Genomic DNA, 21,333 nt, shown 5'->3' on the forward strand with positions numbered 1-21,333 from the left:
CTTGCATTGTTTGTATTTCTCACAAGAACGACTACATTGTTAAATTGTTATTAAAATTACGTTATTCGCATGGTTTTGATTTATCAAACCAATGAACCCATAATCAAATAATTGGCAAATAAATACACATTTTTGTTTTAAGTAAAATATATTCAAGCGTGATACACTATCACTTATAATTCCATGTTAACTGAGTTTTTTGTTAGTTGCCTATAGCTCCAAGGTCATTGGATAAAGTGCGTACTATTGATGAGGGAGCATGAGGCCGACTGAGGGGCAAAGCACAAGCTGGCACACACCCCCGCCCCAGGTGGGCCATGTGTGATATTCCTCGGACACCCCTGACCGCCCAAGAACGAAGGAAAGGGGTGTCAGTGCTGGCCATGGTGCTGTGGGAAACTAAGGCAAATGGAAAATTAAATTCCCTTACTGCCTACAGCCATTGGCAAGTCCTTGAAACCAGCAGAGTGACCTCCCTCTAGGAGTTCAGCCGCCTCCATGATGGCACTTTGCTGGGGGCAAAATGGAACCTTGGCTTTACATTATCCCAACTTTAAGGATCTTGTCAGTCTACTTCCTTTATCTCAACTGCCCCAAGATATGTGCTGGTAATCCTACTCCAAGCTTATGGCCCCCCATAAGAGACCCCCATACATCTAAAGGGTCTCATGACTGAGGTTTTACTAAATGATAATAAATGGTGTTCCCTTAGCAACAGCTACCCCTCAAGGTCCTGGAAACTTGGCTTCCAAAATACCTTAGAGACTTACTCTACCTGTCAGGACAGCTCTTCCTGCCCAGGGTCCTGTCCCTGTGCTTTAATAAAATCACCTTTTTGCACCCAAGACGTCTTCAACATTCTTTCTTGGCCATCGTCTCTGGATGTCACTACCCGCCCCCCCCCAAAAAACTTCATCACTATTATTATTTATATAATCAAAAAAATAAATAAATAAAAACTTCTTTTAAAAAATAGAACAAAACCTTCAAAAACTCTTGATGAAATAATTCAGATATTTGTAATTGCAATCAGATCCAGAAGGACTGATGACAACTTCATAGTTTATACTGTAAAATCATTTTCATAGGAGGTAAAGTTCAATTTTAGGGGCAGAACATTTATGGAACCTTTTATTAAACAATTGAAGTATAATTGACACAGAGGAAAGCAGTGTTTAAGCTTTTTTCTGGCGTTGGTCTCTCCATTAATTTCCATCTCTGCAGATTCTGAAAGCACCTCTTCCCATGTTAGATTTCCCGTGTATCTCACCTATCAGTTTACAAAGTCCCTTAGAGTGGAGACTGGGTTTTATTCATATTTGTGTCTTCCTAAACACAAATGACACAATGACAACCCCACAAAATATAGTCAATAAGTTGTGTCAATTTTATAATAATAAAAATCCTTATAACATAGGTACGTGGTATAAAATAAAAGCAAAAAAAAAAAAACCACACACACACAAAAAAACAAAAGAGATGGAAAGGTAAGTAAAAAAGAGATCCCATGGAGGAACTGGAGTCAATCTAAGTGGAGGCAGCGTAAAGATGAGACGGGTCCAAGGAGCAAAGACCAGTCTAAAAGACGTAAATTGCCTTTTTCAGTTCATGGTATTTATCTGGAAAGAGGCTGTGCTTGATGACCTTAATTTGATCGGCCTCCTGCCTCCTCCCCTAATCTACCAACAATCTCACATTTAAATAAATGCTACTGCTGTCGATGAATATAAGTTACCTGGTGGAATAATGAAACAGCTCAAGTGATCAGGGGCCCCAGCGGCTTGGAGGAAGGCAGGGATGCAGGCCAGGGCGCGAACAACAAGGGCAGAGAATTAGGGATCCCCCAACCAGTACAAACTTCTGAGGCTTCAGTGACTTTCCCCTAGGGTTGCTTTTGTGTGGTTTTTATAAATCTCTCGGCTTCCAGATTTTTCTATATGCTTACTATTGAAGTTGTCTACATGAAAATATTGGTTTTCCTGGTGCAGTGGTAGTATCTCAAGAGACAGGGCTTTGGTGAAGAGGGAGTAGCAATGGACCCTCTGCTGCGATCATCCTTCACTTACATTTTTAGCTGTTAAAACACTGATTAGAAGTTAGTTCAAAACAGGGGCGCCTGGGTGACTCGGTTAAGCATCCGACTTCAGCTCAGGTCATGAGCTCACAGCTCGCGGGTTTGAGCCCCGCGTCGGACTCTGTGCTGACAGCTCAGAGCCTGGAGCCTGCTTCGGATTCTGTGTCTCCCTCTCTCTCTCTGCCCCTCCCCCACTCATGCTCTGTCTCTCTCTCTCTCTCTCTTAAACATTAAAAAATTTTTAAAAAAGAAGTTATTTCAAAACAGAATACTTGATGAAGATGTACATACATATATAGAAATGAAAACAGAGGAAAAAAGTAACATGTTCATTTTGTTTAGGGTAATAACTATTAAAAATATATTTTCACCAAAATAAATGTCCATAAAAAAAAATCTATTGAGGGACAGCAGATTTCTCCAGCCCAAAATATATCTCTTTGGCCTAAGGATTATTTTGAGCTAACAGCAATCAAAACCTAGCAGATTCAGGAAAACCTCTTATGTTCCCCCTTACCTGCCTAAATTTACATTGGAAAGGGGGCCTGTACCAGGAAAAGGTACTACCAGAGATACCTTTTATTTTATTTTATTTTTTGAGAGATATTTTTATCCTGGGAAATGTATCTGCATGACAGGGCAACCCTTATTTTCCAAACACCTTCTCTCTCCTTCCTGTGAATGGTCTTCCTTCCTTTTAAACCTCCAGACAGACCCTTTCCCTTTTCCTTAGTTCAATATGTTACATAAGCCTCATTACCTGGGTGCTCTATTTGTGTGTGTGTGTGTTTATTTATTTTTGAGAGAGAGAGAGTGTGAGCAGTAGAGGGGCAGAGAGAGAGGGAGACACAGAATGGAAGCAGGATCCATGCTCTGAGCTGTCAGCACAGAGCCCAACGCGGGGCTCGAACTCACAGACCGTGAGATCATGACCTGAGCCGAAGTCGGCCGCTTAACCGACTGAGCTACCCAGGCACCTGTGGGGGCTGTATTTTTATGAGACTCCCATACATATGGTTTGTTTCATTCCTGTTAATCTGTCTCATATCAATTTAATCATTAGATTAGCAAGGGAAGAAAGGAAATATTTCGCCCTTCCCCCACATAATATAATACATATTAAAATAAACATAGACTCTGTTAATAACATAATATGTAGTAAAAATAAATGTTAGTTATTTAACATTGTGTACATCATGTACAATGTTTTAAATTCATGTGTATTAAGGTAAAACTATTTTAAAGTATAAAGTAAATATAAAATGTTAAATTTAGTACTAAAAATAAAAATTACTTGTTATATTAAATAGAAGCATGCCATGTATATGCAGTATTTTACATAAATTATCTTCATTAATTCTTACACTGTTTTTGAGGTGATTACTGTTACTATCCCAATCCCATTCTGTACATGAAAAAAGATTTAGAAAGCATAAGCAAGTGACCAAAACCCAATCAGTAGAGAAGATACAATTTCAAACCGCAGTTGTTTTTGTTTTTTTGTTTTTTTTTTCAGCTATTAACCGGTTCCTAAAACACACACTTGAACAATGGGTGACGTTAGTTACAGTAGTTTACAAAATTATATTGGTGTCAAAATTTCAGAGTATGATCTTGTATTTGTTTTTAAGAAATAAAATCCAACGTACGCGAAGAATATTCTATTTTAAGTCTTCTATGAAAACCAAATTTTCATTTTAGTCGTTGAAAATTAAAAGGCTTAAAAGAAACTGCCAGCGGTAAGTTTATGGATATAAGTACGTCATTTTTGTAGGGCTTCAATTGTACTCCAGTGAATTTACAGTTAATGCAACTGTGATCAAAATCTTAAAGGGATTTTCCCCCCCCCGAAACTGCTACAATGATTCTAAAGTTGCCCATGAAAGGAACCTTGTGAGACTAGATCAGAAATTTTTGAAAAGAAACCATGAGACCTGTCATGGCAAATTAGGCCCTCTAATGCAACTGCAATGTAAAACGTTGATGTAATACAAAAGAACACTGTAGGGGAGGAAAAATAACTAACCCTCTACCCTGCTAGGTTCTGTACGTCCCCCCCCCCCGCCCGCCCCCCACGCCCCCTGCCATAGCAAAGGCAGAGTAACCAGAGAAAACAAGCAAAAGTTTAATGACGTACACGTCATGTATTCCTGGGAGATAGTCTGAAAAACTGAGAAGAACACCTGAAAAGGCCCAAGCCACCCCCTTTACATACTCTCTTCCACTAAAGACAAAAGACGTCATGCGGGAGGGGCGTGCACAGGGCGCCGGTTATGGGCTCCCAGGGAAAGGATGGCAAGCAACGCAAGGTTGTTCTGCAGAATCAAGGCCGGGCTTTCTCCATGGACAAGATTCCGTGCTGATCTAGTCGTCCTTCTTTCTGGCACAGAGAGGGAGACACCGATTGAGATCTCCTTCACAAATGTGAAACTCCCCTTAAGAAAGTGTGAGTTCTCCTCTGGCTTTAGAGATTCTCCTGCGTCTGGTATTTCTCTAAACTGCTCAGAAATAGCCCTTATGTCAGACAGGCCTATGTGCGGGCGGCGTACACCGTACCGTTCACACGCACGGGGCATGTTTGGCGAAGGTGTGTCTGAGCTCCCCACTCCTATTTTGGGGTGGCGTCCTAGGGTACCCTTCCCAATCATCCCCTTCTGAAGAAGGACAGCACTTGCTTATAAAAAAAAAAAAATGAGCCCCTGTGAACATTCTCACGGGAAGATATAATTTCAGATACAAATATCAACGGTTTCAGAAAAATCTAAAGCTTAAAACCGAAACTCCTCACTCCGTTCCCTCCCCCACACCGCCATTGGTTCTCAGCCCAGAGAGGGGCGGAGCCCGGCGTGCGGTCGCGGCGCCTCGGTTCCCGCGCGCGCGCTCAGTTCTCAATCAGGTCCGACGACTGCTTATAATAATGCCGGTCGGGACAGTGGGGCCATCGCTGAGACTTACACAGCGCATTTAGGCAACTATGTCTGGTCGCGGCAAGGGCGGGAAGGGCCTGGGCAAGGGGGGCGCCAAGCGCCACCGCAAGGTGCTGCGCGACAACATCCAGGGCATCACCAAGCCCGCCATCCGGCGGCTGGCCCGGCGCGGCGGCGTCAAGCGCATCTCCGGCCTCATCTACGAGGAGACCCGCGGGGTGCTCAAGGTGTTCCTGGAGAACGTGATCCGGGACGCCGTCACCTACACGGAGCACGCCAAGCGCAAGACGGTCACGGCCATGGACGTGGTGTACGCGCTCAAGCGCCAGGGCCGCACCCTCTACGGCTTCGGGGGCTGAGCGCCCGGGACCCACCACGACCTCCCCAAGCACAGAAAAGGCCCTTTTCAGGGCCCCCATCCTCTCAGCGAAGGAGCCGTGACGCGGGTTTCGCTTTGTGTTCTCTGACTTTGTTGTGTTAACTCCTATTCTGGCCTTTGCACTCCTATTCCTTACGTGTCCAGACTAGGAAAGTCTTACTGCCAACTGCCCACATTTTCGTCCGTTTTCCTTGGGCATCAGTGTATTTAGCAAACATGCTTGGTGTTCTCTGTTTAACGTTTAAGTCTGGCGTCTGGGGATTTAATGCTGCACTAGGAGCTTCGGTATGGCCGCAGTTGGAAGGAAATGGGGCGATTTTTTTCTGCCCAGACGGTGTACATGTGTCAGGGTTGAGAGACGAGACGGACTCCGTGTCTCCGCGCTGAATTCGTGACTTGGTGCGTTTAGTATTCTCGACGCTTTCAAGTTTAGTTCCTGTTTAGTGGCCTTTATTCTGCTGACCTATGTCCTCTGCTCAAGAAACCAGTGCGTGCTAAGGGGACTGGAGAGCAGCAGTAGTGACGAGCCGTCCTTCCTTGCCCCCTTCCTGATGCATGCAGCACGTGGTTGGCCCCCTGGCTCGGATCCTGGTTTCCACCCAGTGTGGAGACCGGTAGGTGGTAGAAGACTTGCAGGCTGATCCCCCACAGAGGGCTGCTGAGGGTGGGACGCAATTGGAAGGCATCTCAACTGAGTAACAAGGGAAACAAGGTTGCATTACAGAAATGTTAGGGTGACAAAACAAGGCAGACCCTAAACCCAGAGGAGCTACTGCAGGGATCTTGGGAGTGGAAGAGTGGAAAAGGAATCAAACAAGGGGTTAGGACATGAACCCAGACCTAAATTCAAAGTAGGTCTTAATATTCCTCCAGACCAGATCTTAGCAAGTAGAGAAAGAAACCCAAAGTCAAAGGTGAAAATCTGGATGTTGGTAGAAAGCTTGGCCAGTGCATATACACAGGCCGAAGTAGTAATTCCCACAGGTATATAAAAAAAGTAAACAGTGATCGAGATATTAGATATAGATATAGATAAATTAGATAGATAGATAGATGATAGATAGATAGATATTTTTCCCCCTAAAGCTGAAATTAAAAACTTTAAACATTTGCCCGTGCTTCACCAAGAGTTAACCTTTGTGAGGTCAAATACTAAATATGCACCTGGCCTTCTCCCAACTCAGGACCCTGGATGCATCTCAGAAATACAGTGCGGTCTTTCTTAATGATTGTGATCTCTCATTTTCCTGGGAATACTTGCGCTAACTTCAGCTAACATATGACTCTAAATTGCAAAACCCACAGTGTTTTGAATGGGATTTCCTTTTGTCTTTGCTATTCCTGTAGGAGATTGTCTGTCGGGAGAATTTGGTTTTGATTATATTTCCCCAACACCTTCTGAAGGTCTATTATCTGTTTGCGGCTTTCCACTGATTTCTTGAATAATTCTGGTAACAGTCTCTCAGTTCTTAAAAATAAACAAGTAAAAAAAAAAAACCCTTAAGTATTCTGTACATTACTTGTTATTTTTATAGTTAATATTCTAGTACTTGTCTTCAGAAACCCATGGCTTATGTTCATACCCTGATTTAAAGAAACATTCAAAATTTCTTGATATTACCTTTCATAAATCCAGGCCCCAAATTTTGAATAATGAAACCCTGAAGGTATTACTTGTATCTAAACTCCTCTTGTAGTTTCCCACGTGGCCAGGAGGCCACACATATTTTCTCATTTTATGAGAAAAGATGTACTTTGTAATTAGCAATATACAATTGTGAGAACTCCTTTCTTATATATCGTGTAATAGGAAAAAGGAAGGCAAATCAAAAATAAACTCTACATTCCTAAGTTAACCAGATGAAATATTTTTAATATAAATGTTTAACAATTTTACTTAAGTTGGATAGAACATATTTATATTTATATACAATAACCACACAAAACTACCAACAGACTTTGTTCCTAGATATCAACGCCACGGCAAAAAAAATAACAAATACTTTCTGGGAAATATCAGAAGGTTCCTGGAGGTTTATCAATCTCCGTATTCACAGTATCATACCTAAATAGAGGATTCTATCCTATTCCGTAATGATAACACTGATTAATATAATAAATTAACCAGACATTCTCTAGTCATCAATGGATGGTTACTATTTTTCCTTATGCTGTTCTCTATAGGCCCATGCTACAAGATACAGATCTGAAATTGAGTTTTACAGAAGAAGCATCAAAAGAACTTTAATAAATAATTGTACCAGATACCTGTCAGACTCTACCTTGGGACTGATTTAAAATTGTCCAAGCTGTATTAGAAGCAGGGTACTTAACCCAAGATCAGCAAAGCAAGAGTTAATTAGTTAGGACTGAATGAACTGATTTGGTTGTGGCTAAAATTCCCTTACTAAAGTCCTCTTATACTTGTAATTGTTGTCTTTTTCAAATGGATTCCTCAAATTTAAAAAAAATATTCTATTAAAAGAACTCCTGGTAAATTGTCAGGAATCTTAAAACTATCGACTCTGTGGAAAACAGGTTATATATTGATTGGCTCTATCTACAAAACTTCACAGAATAATGGTTGGATTTTATGCAAAATGCTAGGAATCCAAGGAATCCAAGGAATGCGGTTATTATAATGTGGTTGGTATAGGCTTAGAACTAATTGATCCTTCTTAAAACAAGTAGGCCTTTCCTTTATCCCCTTTTCAAACCATCATTAAAACAGACCAAGTAAGACAAAAGATAAAATTTAAAATACTTCATCATAAGATGAAGTATCACAGTTGATAAAAAGCCTTGATGTTGGTTCCCTAAACATTTCAAAGTGTATATTTCTCTACTATTTGCAGATATTCAATACTGCTAGAGAAACAAATATGATGGATGAAACTTCTGTCTTAAGTATAGATAAATACCTAGAAAGTGGAGTGTGTATGTATTAAGGATATAAAGAAGGGGTAAAGGACCAAGAGACATGTAATATTCATGAGGCACTTTTATACTTGAAACACCAGACACTAAATATGCATGAGATACGTAAGGCACTAAATATTCGTGATACACTAAATATATTTGGAACACGTAGTACCTTGATTCAGTCACCCTCTGGTGATGTCCATCCTGGCCCCACATGTCCTTTGCCTAAGATACGCAAATCAAGCACATGCCCATTAGGCAGGTGAACTAGTAAGCAACAGCTGTGACCAGGAATAACCGTCTGTCTTCCATAGACTAGCTCCCTGTCATTGGCCCTGGGCACCTTCCATTTGAGGAACTACTTGTCCCAACTTGGGCTGTAGTCTTCAAGAAGAAAGGCTGTATGTGGCAGAGAGAAAAGTAACTAAATACATGACCAATGATTCAGCTGCTGTGGTCCATCTATCTCCTCATGCCCTTACCCAAGCCTTAACTTACCACACGTCTTTCCCCCTGTCTCAGGCTATGTACTCAAATGTATTAAAAACAAACAAACAAAACACACACACACACACACACACACACACAAACAAGCATCCCCAGCATTTAAATTTGGTCTGAGTCTTTCTGGGCCACAGGACAGCTTGTCTGGTGGTGTATTCTGAGGCCAGCAAGGCATAAACCCAGAATGAGTACAAATGAACAAGTATACATTGTAAGAATAATCAAGAGAATACCTCCATTGGGTGGGGGATGGGTGAGATGGGTGATGGGCATTAAGGAGGACACTTGTTGGGATGAGCACTGGGTGTGACATGTAAGTAATGAAACACGAAATTCTACTCCGTAAATAAATAAATAAATAAATAGAATATCTCCGACATTTGCAAAGTTGTCTGGAAAAAAACATACACCGGAGGATTATGCACGGCTCCCTAAGAGACTATAGTATCTCCTATTAATGTGGCTGGATCTCTACTGGAATGTGGTTTTTAAGAAAAGTTGCTCACACCCGGAGGTCACAAAATGAGATACAATTAGTGGCGGAACGTAAATGATAAGTGCTTCACACACAGCACTGTATGGCAGGCAGGATTCAAGCACTTGTCATTAGCAACTCAATCCTCAAAATAATCCTTTGAGTGAGGTCTCCTCCTCTTCCTCCTCCTCCTCCGCTTCCTCCTCCTAACCGTGTAGGTGAAAAAACTGAGGCCCAGGAAAGAGTTAGAACTGAACCTGCTCTCACAACCAAGTGACGCTTCTATAACGACTGTTTAGACGTTTCACCACCTCTCATCACTTCAGTAAGCAAAGTTATACAACAGGACATTTACGTCTTAACTTTCACAATATTTTGTTTGTTTTACATGCTTAAGAGATTCGTCTTTATGTCCAAAGTTCACGTGGGTCCACTCGCTGGTGCCAAAGCTGACATTTTCCCTCGAGTTAAAAGTACATTTTCCATGTGTTACATCCACCATTTGTACTTCATAAATTAACGCTGAACGAGCGCCGATTAGGATCCTTGCCCTTAAAACATAACAAAAACACATTTAGCGTTAACTTTTAAAGGCTGTCTACTCTTCGTGGGAATTAAGTGATGGCGAACAATAGGACATTAGTGGCCCCTCCAGACTTAGACACCACTGACCTGATTGACAGGTGACATTTAGAGGGGGCGGAACCCTCAATTACAAACTTAAAAATAGACTGCCACCTTTCTTAGAATAAAAACCTCCCTAACTTTAAGTCTGAAAACTTTTTCAACTCTGCCAAGCGGACTCTGCAGGACTTCTGGCAAGGGGCCGATCACAGGAGGGGGTCTCCCCAGCAGGCCCATAGTTAAGCCTCAAAAAGGAAGTTGTGTCCACCGCAGGCCTCATAAGCCTCTTCACACGACCAGCTTCCTCGAGCGAATTCGCAGCTAACAAGACCCCAAGCCAGGCGGAAAGGTTCGCTGTTGTAGGTTTGCAACAGGAGAGGGAGCGACCCGTGCGGGATGCGGACCAGCGAGCGACAAACCAGCGTCACGGCTCCTCTGTGAGAGTGGGGGGAGCCCTGAGAAGGGCCTTTTGCTTGTAGACAGGGCGGGACGGGGGTGCGCAGAGCCCCGGAAGCCGGGAACCTGGAGCTTAGCCCCCGAAGCCGTAGAGGGTGCGGCCCTGGCGCTTGAGCGCGTACACCACGTCCATGGCCGTGACCGTCTTGCGCTTGGCGTGCTCCGTGTAGGTGACGGCGTCCCGGATCACGTTCTCCAGGAACACCTTGAGCACCCCGCGGGTCTCCTCGTAGATGAGGCCGGAGATGCGCTTGACGCCGCCGCGCCGGGCCAGCCGCCGGATGGCGGGCTTGGTGATGCCCTGGATGTTGTCGCGCAGCACCTTGCGGTGGCGCTTGGCGCCCCCCTTGCCCAGGCCCTTCCCGCCTTTGCCGCGACCAGACATACCGACACGAAAGACTCCACAAAGCCCTGTCACGTCCCCAGAGCTGCGAGCTTTTATGTATCCTCAGGCGGACCGAACTGAGAACCTAAGGAAGCCGCGAAGTGCCACCCAGTGGGGGAGGGAAGTCTGACCGAAAAAAAAAAAAAAAAAAGCCTTCGGTTTCCTTGTGCTCTTTTGTTCTATACCTAGTACCTTTTGTGACCACGTGTTAAAACTTTAAAAATTGTTTTTGAATGTTATGAAAAATACAAAAAAAAAAAAAAAAATGGGGGGGGGGGCAAGCAATAAATTAGCAAGCTCTTACCCCAGGATACAGAGAGCACTTACAACTACTGGCTACTTTGATATTTTGGTGAACAGACATATGCACGTATTTTTTTCAAAGAAAATTTACACAGTGCCGTGCATAGGGATTGTGGAACTTCTTTATGCTGATTATGTTTTTAGTCAATTTCCTCTCTCTAAAGAGAAAAAGACGTTTTTAATATCCACGTGGTATTCTTCCTTAAGAATTCTCTATAGTACACTTTAACCAATTCTCTAGTAAATCCTTAATAAACCAGATGTTTAAAAGAATTCTTTTCCCCACTGATCGATGTGTCACTTTTAACAGTGACTCGTACTTGGAACTGTGGGGGCAAGGGCAGGCCACTAAGATGGGCCAGTTTGGCGTGAAGGTTATTAAAATCCAGCAAATTCAGGAAAACTTTTTACCTCCTCCACAACTAAATAAAAAGAAATTGCATGGAGGACCTGCTCCAGGAAGCGAGCTTTCACAGTCGATAACTGTATTATGAACTATGTATAGAAGATGGGCAGGGACCCGGCAAGGCCTGTTTGATCAGAGTCCTCTCTATGCCCCCTGAGTGGCCCGGCAGACATTGGTTAACCAAACTCTTCAGAAGTGCATTCCTTCCCTTTGAAGTCCCAGACCCCTGCCCCCTCCTTAGTTCAGCCTGACATATGCCTCATTTTGCTGGACTGTCTTTGAAATGTCGTGTCTGTGTGGATTCCCTGTACATACACTATTCTATTTGATTTTCTCCTGTTAATCTGTTTCATGTCAATTTGATTCTTAGCCTAGCTAGAAGGACCTAGAAACGGACAGGATATTCTCCCTCCCTGACAGAACTATTACCAAAAAGTCTATTCTGTTCTATATTTTAATCAGTTTCCTTTGCCAAAGGAAATCTATTTTCACTTGGAACTTTGGAAAAGTTACATGACTGAAGGTGAAAAAAGTGATTATTTTGATATCTGTGTAATATTCCATCATAAGCAGTTTCTATGATACATTTTAAACAAATGTTCTAGTACTTAACATAATGTGCTTTTTTTTTTCAATTTTAAAGGAGATTTATACATAAACCTGAGGATAACCTAGAGTTGAAATGCTTTGTCAGAAAGGATGTAGATTTTGTGGTATTTGATTAATATTACTACACTTTCCACAAAATTCTTATCACATTCACCTGTGCCAGCGATAACTGTTGTGCATGTGAGTTTACCATCACTGATAAAATACTAAAGCGACATAGTTTGAGGTGGTATATTCTGCTCCCCTGCAAAATACTGGATCTTGTTTCAGGTTTAAAGGAAAAATGAACCCCTTTTGGAAGTTTTCACATCACTGCATTGCACTTATTAACTGGGGCAGAAAAATTGACATCTTTAAAAGAAAGAGCTCGTCATTTTGTACATTGTAGGAACTGGAAATTTTCCCTTTATTCCTTTCATGGTTCATTGGCTGGTCCACTAATTGAAATGACATAAAACAGATTAACGGGGGAAAAAAACAAATTTGATTTCATAAGTACAGAAGCCCTGTAAAAAATAAGAGACTCCAAGGCAGTCAGGCAGTCGAGACTGAGTCCCCCTCCCTGGCTGAGGGATGGGATGGGGACCTGGGGCTGCAAAGGGGAGGAGGGCCAATCACAGGAAGATAAGAGCCGCTGCTTGGTTAGTCAGATGTTTGCCCGGCCTCAAAACATCTTTCCACATTAAACGTTCTGTCTGGTAATAGCTCTCCCTCTGTTATCAACCCCTTATCGAAATCCTTTAACGCAGTTAAGGGAGGGGCAAAAGTTTTTCTTGGCCCGTGAGGTTGTTGATTGGCTTTAGTTCTTGTGCCAAATAGTCCACTTGTCAAAGGGGCATTTTGAGACTTGTTCTGAACCAGGTCACTGTCACATTGCTGGGCTTAGAACGGGGCCTGGCTCCTAGTATCGGGGCAATAAATATTTGCTGAGTGAAATGTAAGGAAATAGAGAATTCTCAATCCTCTTCGGATCTCTGGCTAAGAATTAAACCAACACGAGACAGACTAACGGGGAAAAAAAGGGTCCAAATCTTACTGAATTTTTCCATTCTACACGAGAGCCTTCACGAGAGCAGGACGTCTCAAAGTGACTCTCGCAGGGGAACCTCCGTATCTTTTAGAAAAAAGATGAATTTGTGAGGAATTGACAAGACACAGGGCTTTGAGCTTGGGGTAGTCAATTGAAGAAATAATGTTTTTTCAAATGGCCTTTTGGCCCCCAATTCCCCTGTCTCCGGTGACAAGAAGGCCTCCCTTCCTCTGGGTGCAGGGAGGGCACCTTTCCCTGGGGAGGCTCTTCTCCCGCCTCAGGGTCAAAGGGCGGAGCGGGGTGGGGGGTGGGGGGAGGGGGGTCCGAGCGACCTTCCAGCTTTTTAGTTTCTCAAACTCTTTCAAGCTCAAGATATTAATATACGCCAAGGGCCAAGGTGCCGTATTTGGGGGCAGCGAGTCTGGAACCCGATCGGAATGAGCGTGGCGAGCCTCTCCTCCTCCCAAGTCCCCTTTCTGAGCCCCCTTTCTTGAGCACTGATGTTGCTCCAGCTGAAAGCTGGACGTCAGCCTGTGCTCCGCCACCTTCTGTCAGTCCGTCCGTGTGCAGCAAGGCCTGACCTTTCTGCCTCCTTTTCCCCGTCCGCCCTCCTCTTCTGACTGCTGCCTCCTTAGTCCCGACCTCACCCCTGGCTGGTATTTCCAACGTTTTGACCCGGATCTCACTCCCTTTCAATCTGTTCTCACCTAGGCCACCGGGAAAATGATTCAGAATCCTACATCTTGCAACATTTTCAATTTCTGCAGTCTGCATTCTCCCAGTAGATAAACATTATATTTCTTGACAAGGTGTGCAGGGCTTCACAGTATCTAAGGTTTTCTACCCCACCCTCGGCTGGCCTTTCCACCTTCATCTCCAGGCATCCCAGCCTCCAGCCACTCTAGCTTCCAAAGTCTCTAAGGGTGTGCTAGGTGCTCAGACCAACCTGCCTGGAGCAGGCTTCCCTCCCCTCTACAGGGTCTTACCCACCCAGCAGGCTCCACTTAGCTCACTTCCCAGCTTATTTGCACAGTCCGCATTTTCTTCTGTTTCCTCTGGAGATGCTGGGACTTTCTCATTGCAGGAAAGTGTCTTAGCACCTACTAGGCACTGGAGACCAATTTGCTGCATACATGGAGGTGTGAAGAACTGTGGACTTGATACAAATAAAAAGACTGAGTTAGTTACTGGGAATATTAAAGAGAATTGAAGAGGCGGAGAAGGAAAAGAAACTTCTCCAAGTCTTCATTTAGCCTGATGGGAAAAGGCTCAGCTTTATTTTTCAAACTGTATTTGTTACACCTTTACTGAAAGCCCTTTAATAATGCTTATACTTTTACCAGGGAGCGGGGGGAGGCACGGTATGGACGCCTTCGTGGGGTAAACTGACAGAGGTGACCAGGTGAGGAACTAGAGAATAGAATAGTCTGAACTACGCTGTCTGGTGACGTTGTCACCAAGTTTTCAATCAGCACTGCTGTCCTGACATTAACATTACCTTCCAACTATAAAGCCGTATCAACGAAGACCCACACCCCATGATCCTGTCTTATCCCTCTTACCCCGGAGAAAACTAGCGTAGGTCTACGCACAGATTAAGTCGAAGAAGCCAGAAATCACTACTTTCTACGTAGTTCACCACAGGAACCTCTGAATAGTATTGCAGCCCAATTTAGAAAGCCGAGGTGATATCTTCTTTGGCTTTTTCTTAGTACACAAGATTTCATACTACAAAGCAACTTCAAATTTGATGCTAAAATGCTCGAGGCAAATCCTGCTAACAAGAATGTCAGTTTTTCATAAGTTATTTACTTCTAAGAGAACATACAACACCCAATTCTACATTAAGCAAGGCTAACAGCGAACAAGCTCTTTCTTAGAGAGCGTGGATGGCTCTAAAAAGAGCCTTTGGGGCATGGGTCTGGAGAATCCGATCTTCCTGGGAAAAGCGCGTTTACTTGGAGCTGGTGTACTTGGTGACGGCCTTGGTGCCCTCGGACACGGCGTGCTTGGCCAGCTCCCCGGGCAGCAGCAGGCGCACGGCCGTCTGGATCTCCCGGGACGTGATGGTCGAGCGCTTGTTGTAATGCGCCAGGCGCGACGCCTCGCCCGCGATGCGCTCGAAGATGTCGTTGACGAACGAGTTCATGATGCCCATGGCCTTGGACGAGATGCCGGTGTCGGGGTGCACCTGCTTCAGCACCTTGTACACGTACACCGAGTAGCTCTCCTTGCGGCTGCGCTTGCGCTTCTTGCCGTCCTTCTTCTGCGCCTTGGTCACCGCCTTCTTCGAGCCCTTCTTCGGGGCCGGGGCGGACTTGGCTGGCTCAGGCATGGCCGGGGCGACACGGGACGCGCTCAGAAAAAACGAAACCGTACGGCGGGTAAAACGCAACTTGTCCTTTTTATATAGAAACCCTTATGCAAATAAGGTGTAAGTTACAGTCCTGGGTCTGATTGGTGGCTCGTCAACATGACGTCACTAGTTAGCTCTGCCCAATCACAACGCGACACTCCCAAAACTGCATTCTCGTTGGAGAAAATAAAGCCACAAGCTTAGCCAATGCAAAGCCTTCTTTTTCGCGCCCAATCAGGGCTATAAAAAGTGCTGGTTGTGTGCTCGTTTCGCCAAGTGCCTCTACAGTGTCTAGGTGGTCATGTCCGGACGCGGGAAGCAGGGCGGCAAGGCTCGCGCCAAGGCCAAGACGCGCTCGTCGCGGGCCGGGCTGCAGTTCCCGGTGGGCCGCGTGCACCGCCTGCTCCGCAAGGGCAACTACGCCGAGCGGGTGGGGGCCGGCGCGCCGGTGTACCTGGCGGCCGTGCTGGAGTACCTGACGGCCGAGATCCTGGAGCTGGCGGGCAACGCGGCCCGCGACAACAAGAAGACGCGCATCATCCCGCGCCACCTGCAGCTGGCCATCCGCAACGACGAGGAGCTCAACAAGCTGCTGGGCCGCGTGACCATCGCGCAGGGCGGCGTCCTGCCCAACATCCAGGCCGTGCTGCTGCCCAAGAAGACCGAGAGCCACCATAAGGCCAAGGGGAAATAGAATCCTGGATTAACTTGCTACAACGCCCCTCCCGCATAAACCAAAGGCTCTTTTAAGAGCCACCTAAAATTTCCTGTGAAGAACTGTACACGAAGGACCTTTTGTTTCTGATAATTCTGAAACGTCATCAATCTCGCAACTTAATGCGTTAAGTAAAAGCAATTGAGTAAAAAGTTCGACTTCCTAGTCCTAACATTTTCAAATCCGTCCTCTTAACTTTTCATGTCATGCAAAGAACCTACCGTATGGACTTGTCACTTTCGAGTGAGAATTTTTGGATGTACATGCAGATTACCGGGTAGACCCACCATAGGTTACTGGTGGTGGGGAAGTAGATAATCCTTAAGACAGGAATATGAGTAATTCTGCTAAATTACACACCATGTTTCATGTCCTTTGCAAAGCCAGTCTCTCCTCCCCCGTTAGTAAAACAAGACAGGTATCGTAGTTTTGAATTTCCAAGTTAGCAGAAATAAAGTATGCTGCAATGGAATTGGCTTGTATTCTCTGCAAATGAGAAGTTCGTGGAACAATGTTTCCCTATGAAGTTTCTAGTCTGTGGATTGTTTGCATGCAAGTTAGAATTTTCTTGTTGAAAAATAACAAATCCCAAAATGTAAAAAGTATAAAAAATTGAGGGGAGTTGGTATAGAATTGAGCTGTCCAGAATGGTAGCCAGTTGTGTCTCGTGATCACGGGACGTGTGGCTAGTCTGAATTAAGAGGTGCTGTACGTGTAAAATGCACACTGGAGTCCGCAGAGTTTGGAGAAAGGAATGTAAAATATCTAACAGTTGCTGATTACATGTTGAAATGATTTTGGAAATACTAGGTTAAACAAAATATTTAAAATAATTTGTTTTTTTATTTTGTTCTAATGTGGATATAATGTGAAAATATGTTTCTTATGTAGCTTGCATTTATTTCTACGGGAAATCGCTAATATAAAGCGGACAAAAAATACATATTGAGGTCGTGGACAAAACCATCAGCACACTCGGCGCTCCATAAAAGTTTCCAGTCTTTAACCAATCCGGTTACCGGTTGTGTAGGCTGGTCCCCTTTTGTCCAATCAGCTTCTGACTCTCACTATAAATAAAACGGAACCGGCTTTCTTTTCTCACTGGCATCCAACGTCCAAGCCATGGCTCGCACGAAGCAGACGGCGCGCAAGTCGACGGGCGGCAAGGCCCCGCGCAAGCAGCTGGCCACCAAGGCGGCCCGCAAGAGCGCGCCGGCCACCGGCGGCGTCAAGAAGCCGCACCGCTACCGGCCCGGCACGGTGGCCCTGCGCGAGATCCGCCGCTACCAGAAGTCCACCGAGCTGCTGATCCGCAAGCTGCCGTTCCAGCGGCTGGTGCGCGAGATCGCGCAGGACTTCAAGACCGACCTGCGCTTCCAGAGCTCGGCCGTGATGGCGCTGCAGGAGGCGTGCGAGGCCTACCTGGTGGGGCTCTTCGAGGACACCAACCTGTGCGCCATCCACGCCAAGCGCGTCACCATCATGCCCAAGGACATCCAGCTGGCGCGCCGCATCCGCGGGGAGCGGGCCTGAGCCACAAGGTCTGTCACTCCTTCCCAAAGGCTCTTTTCAGAGCCACCACATGTACGCTGAAAAGGACTGTTTCCCTGTAACGGATATTGATGGGTTGGTTTCACTGGTGGATAACGACCATTTACCGGCGCTTTACAGTGTTTTAGGAAGTTAGTAAAGACCCTCACAAGTGCACTTCGCTATTGGCCTGCTTGCACTCCGATTTATACTTTTAGTCCTGTTTAACCACTCTGGTCTGGGGTTTATTAAACCTCTTTTCTCGGTAGACAACTTGATGTAAACACAAGGAAGCTACCCGCACATGTTCTCCCTTTCTTGTTCTCCCTGTCCCTTCTCAACTTTGAGGCAGGTGGGGAGAAATTTTCTAAGTTACTTTGTACTCTTGAAGTTGGGTTCCAAGGTCACAACTGCTAACTTAAAATCACCCATCTTGATTGTGTTAATTGCCTTCAGGTGAGTGGGTTCATGGTTAACTAGCGCCTGTGATTTCCACATCCAGAGTTTTAAGATAATGCCAGTATTTTACCAATTAAAAATGTCCTACTAGCCTCTACCAGCAAAACAATGTATTATAAATATCCTCTCCGTAATCTGCCTTCCTCTGGAAGGGAAGGCATATTTGGAGGAAAGCAGTGCCCTCCCACCCTCCCAATTTACCCTCCCCTACACACACACACACACACACACACACACACACACGAGGCCGTGCTGATCCAAATCAGATTGGTATTGAGTGTCAGTGAAGCTTTCCTTACCCCTGGGCTGGGAAACAGCTATTAAGAAGGGCCCCGTCCACCCTGATCAATACTCTTGCTGGTTGGGCAGAGTATGCAAAAAGTACACTTCTCCAAGTTAGTCTTTCCGTTCTCATTATATGAAGACTTATGCAGGGGCAGTGAGTAGTTCCAGTTGTGTGGACCTGGTCATGTTTAGATCTGTGGGTCTAAAATGGATACTCCAAGTCTCTGAAACCATTCCATGTGCTAAACTGATTATCTCGTGACCTACCTCAGCTCTTTCTGGGCTTTCAAGGTGTGCTTTCATCACCCCATAAGAGGAATTGAGTTTTGCTATAGGAATGGCACGCAAAAATGCATGCTCAGTGACCCCAGATCATTTTGGCTCATGCTAACGTGTCGAATGTGATGCCATCTTCTAAGGCTCACTGAAGGAGGAGGGATGGTCTGATCAGTCTGGGGTGTGCATTTTCACTTTGCTAGAGATCTGCAGGAATTTCAGAATGTATGTGAATATGTACGTCTTAACTCAGGAGGTAAGTCTGAGATGGACATAAAGGTTTGGGAGTCATTAGTACATAAAAAGTAAGGTTTGGGAGTCATCAGTATATAAAAGTCTTTAACACCAAGCAAGTGGCCTACAGATCCCTTCTGGCTTCTTCCTGTCTCTTGCAATCTGCTCTGTGGCCAGTATCGAACTTCTTGTCATTGCCTGAAATATCACAAGCCATGACTCTGGTGCTGCTCATTCTCTGCTGAGATCCCCACCCTTTCCTCTAATTCCCAGTTTCCTCCAACCTTCAGATGAGATGTTCCCTCTCCTTCCTTATCCTTCCGTCTTAGTCCTCCCAAAGTCCTGTGCTTCTTTCTCTTGCTATCTTGTGTTTTGATTATTTACTTTTGGGCTTTATCCCATTAGAATGAGTTTCTTTTGGACAGGCAGGGTCTTATTGTTGTGTCCTTAATGTATAGTACCTGAATATGAAACGGAAACTCACGGAAAGTGTAAGTACATTACAATTTAATAAATGAGGCCACAGAAAAAATAGTCTTTGTGCATCCATTTCTTGAGATTGCAAAAAAAAAAAAAAGTTGCATAAATATTCCAGTCTTTTCCAAGGACTAGTATACAAGGATCTTGCTTTGCCTGTGTAGAAATATGGACAACGGACCAGGATCTTTGAACTCACTATTCTCAAACGGGCCTTTGGCTTTTCAGAAGCGTTTCTATTCTTTCAAACTGGGTCTCCATCATGAAAACTTGGACTCCAGTTCTTAGCATTCAGTGCCATCCTTGTTACGACCAAGATTGTACCGCTATGTTGGACATCTACACGTTTGGCCATGTGGTAATATATGTATATACTCATAGACATGAATATACACATGAATAATTATAATACTATAAACTGTATTTGAATACTTTTAGTAAACAGATCATGAAAACCAAATTATTCTTTAAAGGCAATTTTTTAATTCAAAATTACCATCTTCCTGACACCCTAGTGATTTTGTGTACCATATATGGAAACCACTCCTGCATCCTGCCCAAAGTTACTTTGATAGTAAAATTGTCACCTACAACAAACTTTCAGACACTGACCTAGGTAGTCACCTTGAATCAACTTACTGTCCTTGTACATTCAAATAAATGACTTTGAAATTAGTCTATTTAGTTCACAAATGTTAACTTGTTAGCAAAGTATCCTAAACACTAGGAAAGGCAAAAAAACTCTTCTCCCTTCATTGTACCCACTCCTAACCTGACTCAAGAACTAGAATAACAAAAAAGTGCGTTTTATTACATGCAGAGGCCCACTGAAGTTTCCGACCCCAAATCAATGACCAAGGTAGAAGTTTTTACTTTTTAGACAAAAACCTGAGGATTTGGCAAAATACAGAAAACATGTTTGAGATCCTGGACTGAACAAGTTGAACAAAAGCAGACTAGTAGAAACTGCAGCTCCCGAGTCTTTAGAGTTCCTATCTCTGGTGACCCAGCTTTCAGAGAAACAGGAGTCAGTGTCTTTACACAGTGGAGGTTTCCCAAGTGTATTTACTTCAGAGTAATATGCCAGTGTGGTAACCTGGGGGCAGCCTGCCCTTGGCCACTACAATACCAACTCTTAAGTGTGAACAGGAAGCTAAAGCCCAACTAGAAATTGCACTTCAGTCGTCCTGAACGAAAGAATAACGTGAGAAGAAAACAAGTTGTGTCACCTTTTTAGGACTATAGAAGTGGCTCTGAAAAGAGCCTTTTGTTTTTGTGGTTTCCAAGCTTCCTTCTCACTTGGCTTTGTGGTGGCTCTCGGTCTTCTTGGGCAGCAGCACGGCCTGGATGTTGGGCAGGACGCCGCCCTGCGCGATGGTCACGCGGCCCAGCAGCTTGTTGAGCTCCTCGTCGTTGCGGATGGCCAGCTGCAGGTGGCGCGGGATGATGCGCGTCTTCTTGTTGTCGCGGGCCGCGTTGCCCGCCAGCTCCAGGATCTCGGCCGTCAGGTACTCCAGCACGGCCGCCAGGTACACCGGCGCGCCGGCCCCCACCCGCTCGGCGTAGTTGCCCTTGCGGAGCAGGCGGTGCACGCGGCCCACCGGGAACTGCAGCCCGGCCCGCGACGAGCGCGTCTTGGCCTTGGCGCGAGCCTTGCCGCCCTGCTTCCCGCGTCCAGACATAACGACCCCAAGTGCACAGACAGTACCTGATACAGCCAACACCAGGCCAGCACTTTTTATAACCCTATTGAGCGCGAAAAAGAAGACTTTGCATTGGCTAAGCTGGTGGCTTTATTTCATCCAATGAGAATGAAGCTTTGGGAGTCTCGCGTTGCGATTGGGCAGAACTAACTGTGACGTCAAGTTGACTAGTCACCAATCAGACCCAGGACTGTAACTTACACC

General features: G+C 44.8%; 6 protein-coding genes across 6 annotated transcripts; 3 read left to right on the forward strand and 3 right to left on the reverse strand.

The window, feature by feature from the left end:
• The first annotated feature begins 5,022 nt into the window (after positions 1-5,022).
• On the forward strand, positions 5,023-5,555 carry LOC101083933 (histone H4). Its single transcript, XM_003985688.5, has one exon. The coding sequence runs from the start codon at positions 5,049-5,051 to the stop codon at positions 5,358-5,360; it is 312 nt and encodes a 103-aa protein (XP_003985737.1). The 5' UTR covers positions 5,023-5,048; the 3' UTR covers positions 5,361-5,555.
• A 1,677-nt stretch (positions 5,556-7,232) lies between these two features.
• Positions 7,233-10,761, reverse strand: LOC101084193 (histone H4). Its single transcript, XM_023254700.2, has one exon. It carries the CDS (start codon positions 10,744-10,746, stop codon positions 10,435-10,437), a length of 312 nt encoding a protein of 103 aa, XP_023110468.1. The 5' UTR covers positions 10,747-10,761; the 3' UTR covers positions 7,233-10,434.
• A 4,122-nt stretch (positions 10,762-14,883) lies between these two features.
• On the reverse strand, positions 14,884-15,447 carry LOC101084446 (histone H2B type 1-C/E/F/G/I). The gene has a single exon (XM_003985690.6). It carries the CDS (start codon positions 15,427-15,429, stop codon positions 15,049-15,051), a length of 381 nt encoding a protein of 126 aa, XP_003985739.1. The 5' UTR covers positions 15,430-15,447; the 3' UTR covers positions 14,884-15,048.
• Positions 15,448-15,717: 270 nt separating this feature from the next.
• LOC101084707 (histone H2A type 1-E) lies at positions 15,718-16,632 on the forward strand. Its single transcript, XM_003985691.5, has one exon. The coding sequence runs from the start codon at positions 15,752-15,754 to the stop codon at positions 16,142-16,144; it is 393 nt and encodes a 130-aa protein (XP_003985740.1). The 5' UTR covers positions 15,718-15,751; the 3' UTR covers positions 16,145-16,632.
• Positions 16,633-17,262: 630 nt separating this feature from the next.
• Positions 17,263-17,872, forward strand: LOC101084959 (histone H3.1). Its single transcript, XM_003985692.5, has one exon. It carries the CDS (start codon positions 17,288-17,290, stop codon positions 17,696-17,698), a length of 411 nt encoding a protein of 136 aa, XP_003985741.1. The 5' UTR covers positions 17,263-17,287; the 3' UTR covers positions 17,699-17,872.
• Positions 17,873-20,215: 2,343 nt separating this feature from the next.
• Positions 20,216-21,134, reverse strand: LOC101085206 (histone H2A type 1-E-like). The gene has a single exon (XM_003985693.3). The coding sequence runs from the start codon at positions 21,106-21,108 to the stop codon at positions 20,722-20,724; it is 387 nt and encodes a 128-aa protein (XP_003985742.2). The 5' UTR covers positions 21,109-21,134; the 3' UTR covers positions 20,216-20,721.
• Between the last annotated feature and the right edge of the window lie 199 nt (positions 21,135-21,333).

The sequence above is a fragment of the Felis catus genome, chromosome B2 (genome assembly GCF_018350175.1).
Source record: "Felis catus isolate Fca126 chromosome B2, F.catus_Fca126_mat1.0, whole genome shotgun sequence".
NCBI classification, from domain to species: Eukaryota; Metazoa; Chordata; class Mammalia; order Carnivora; family Felidae; genus Felis; species Felis catus.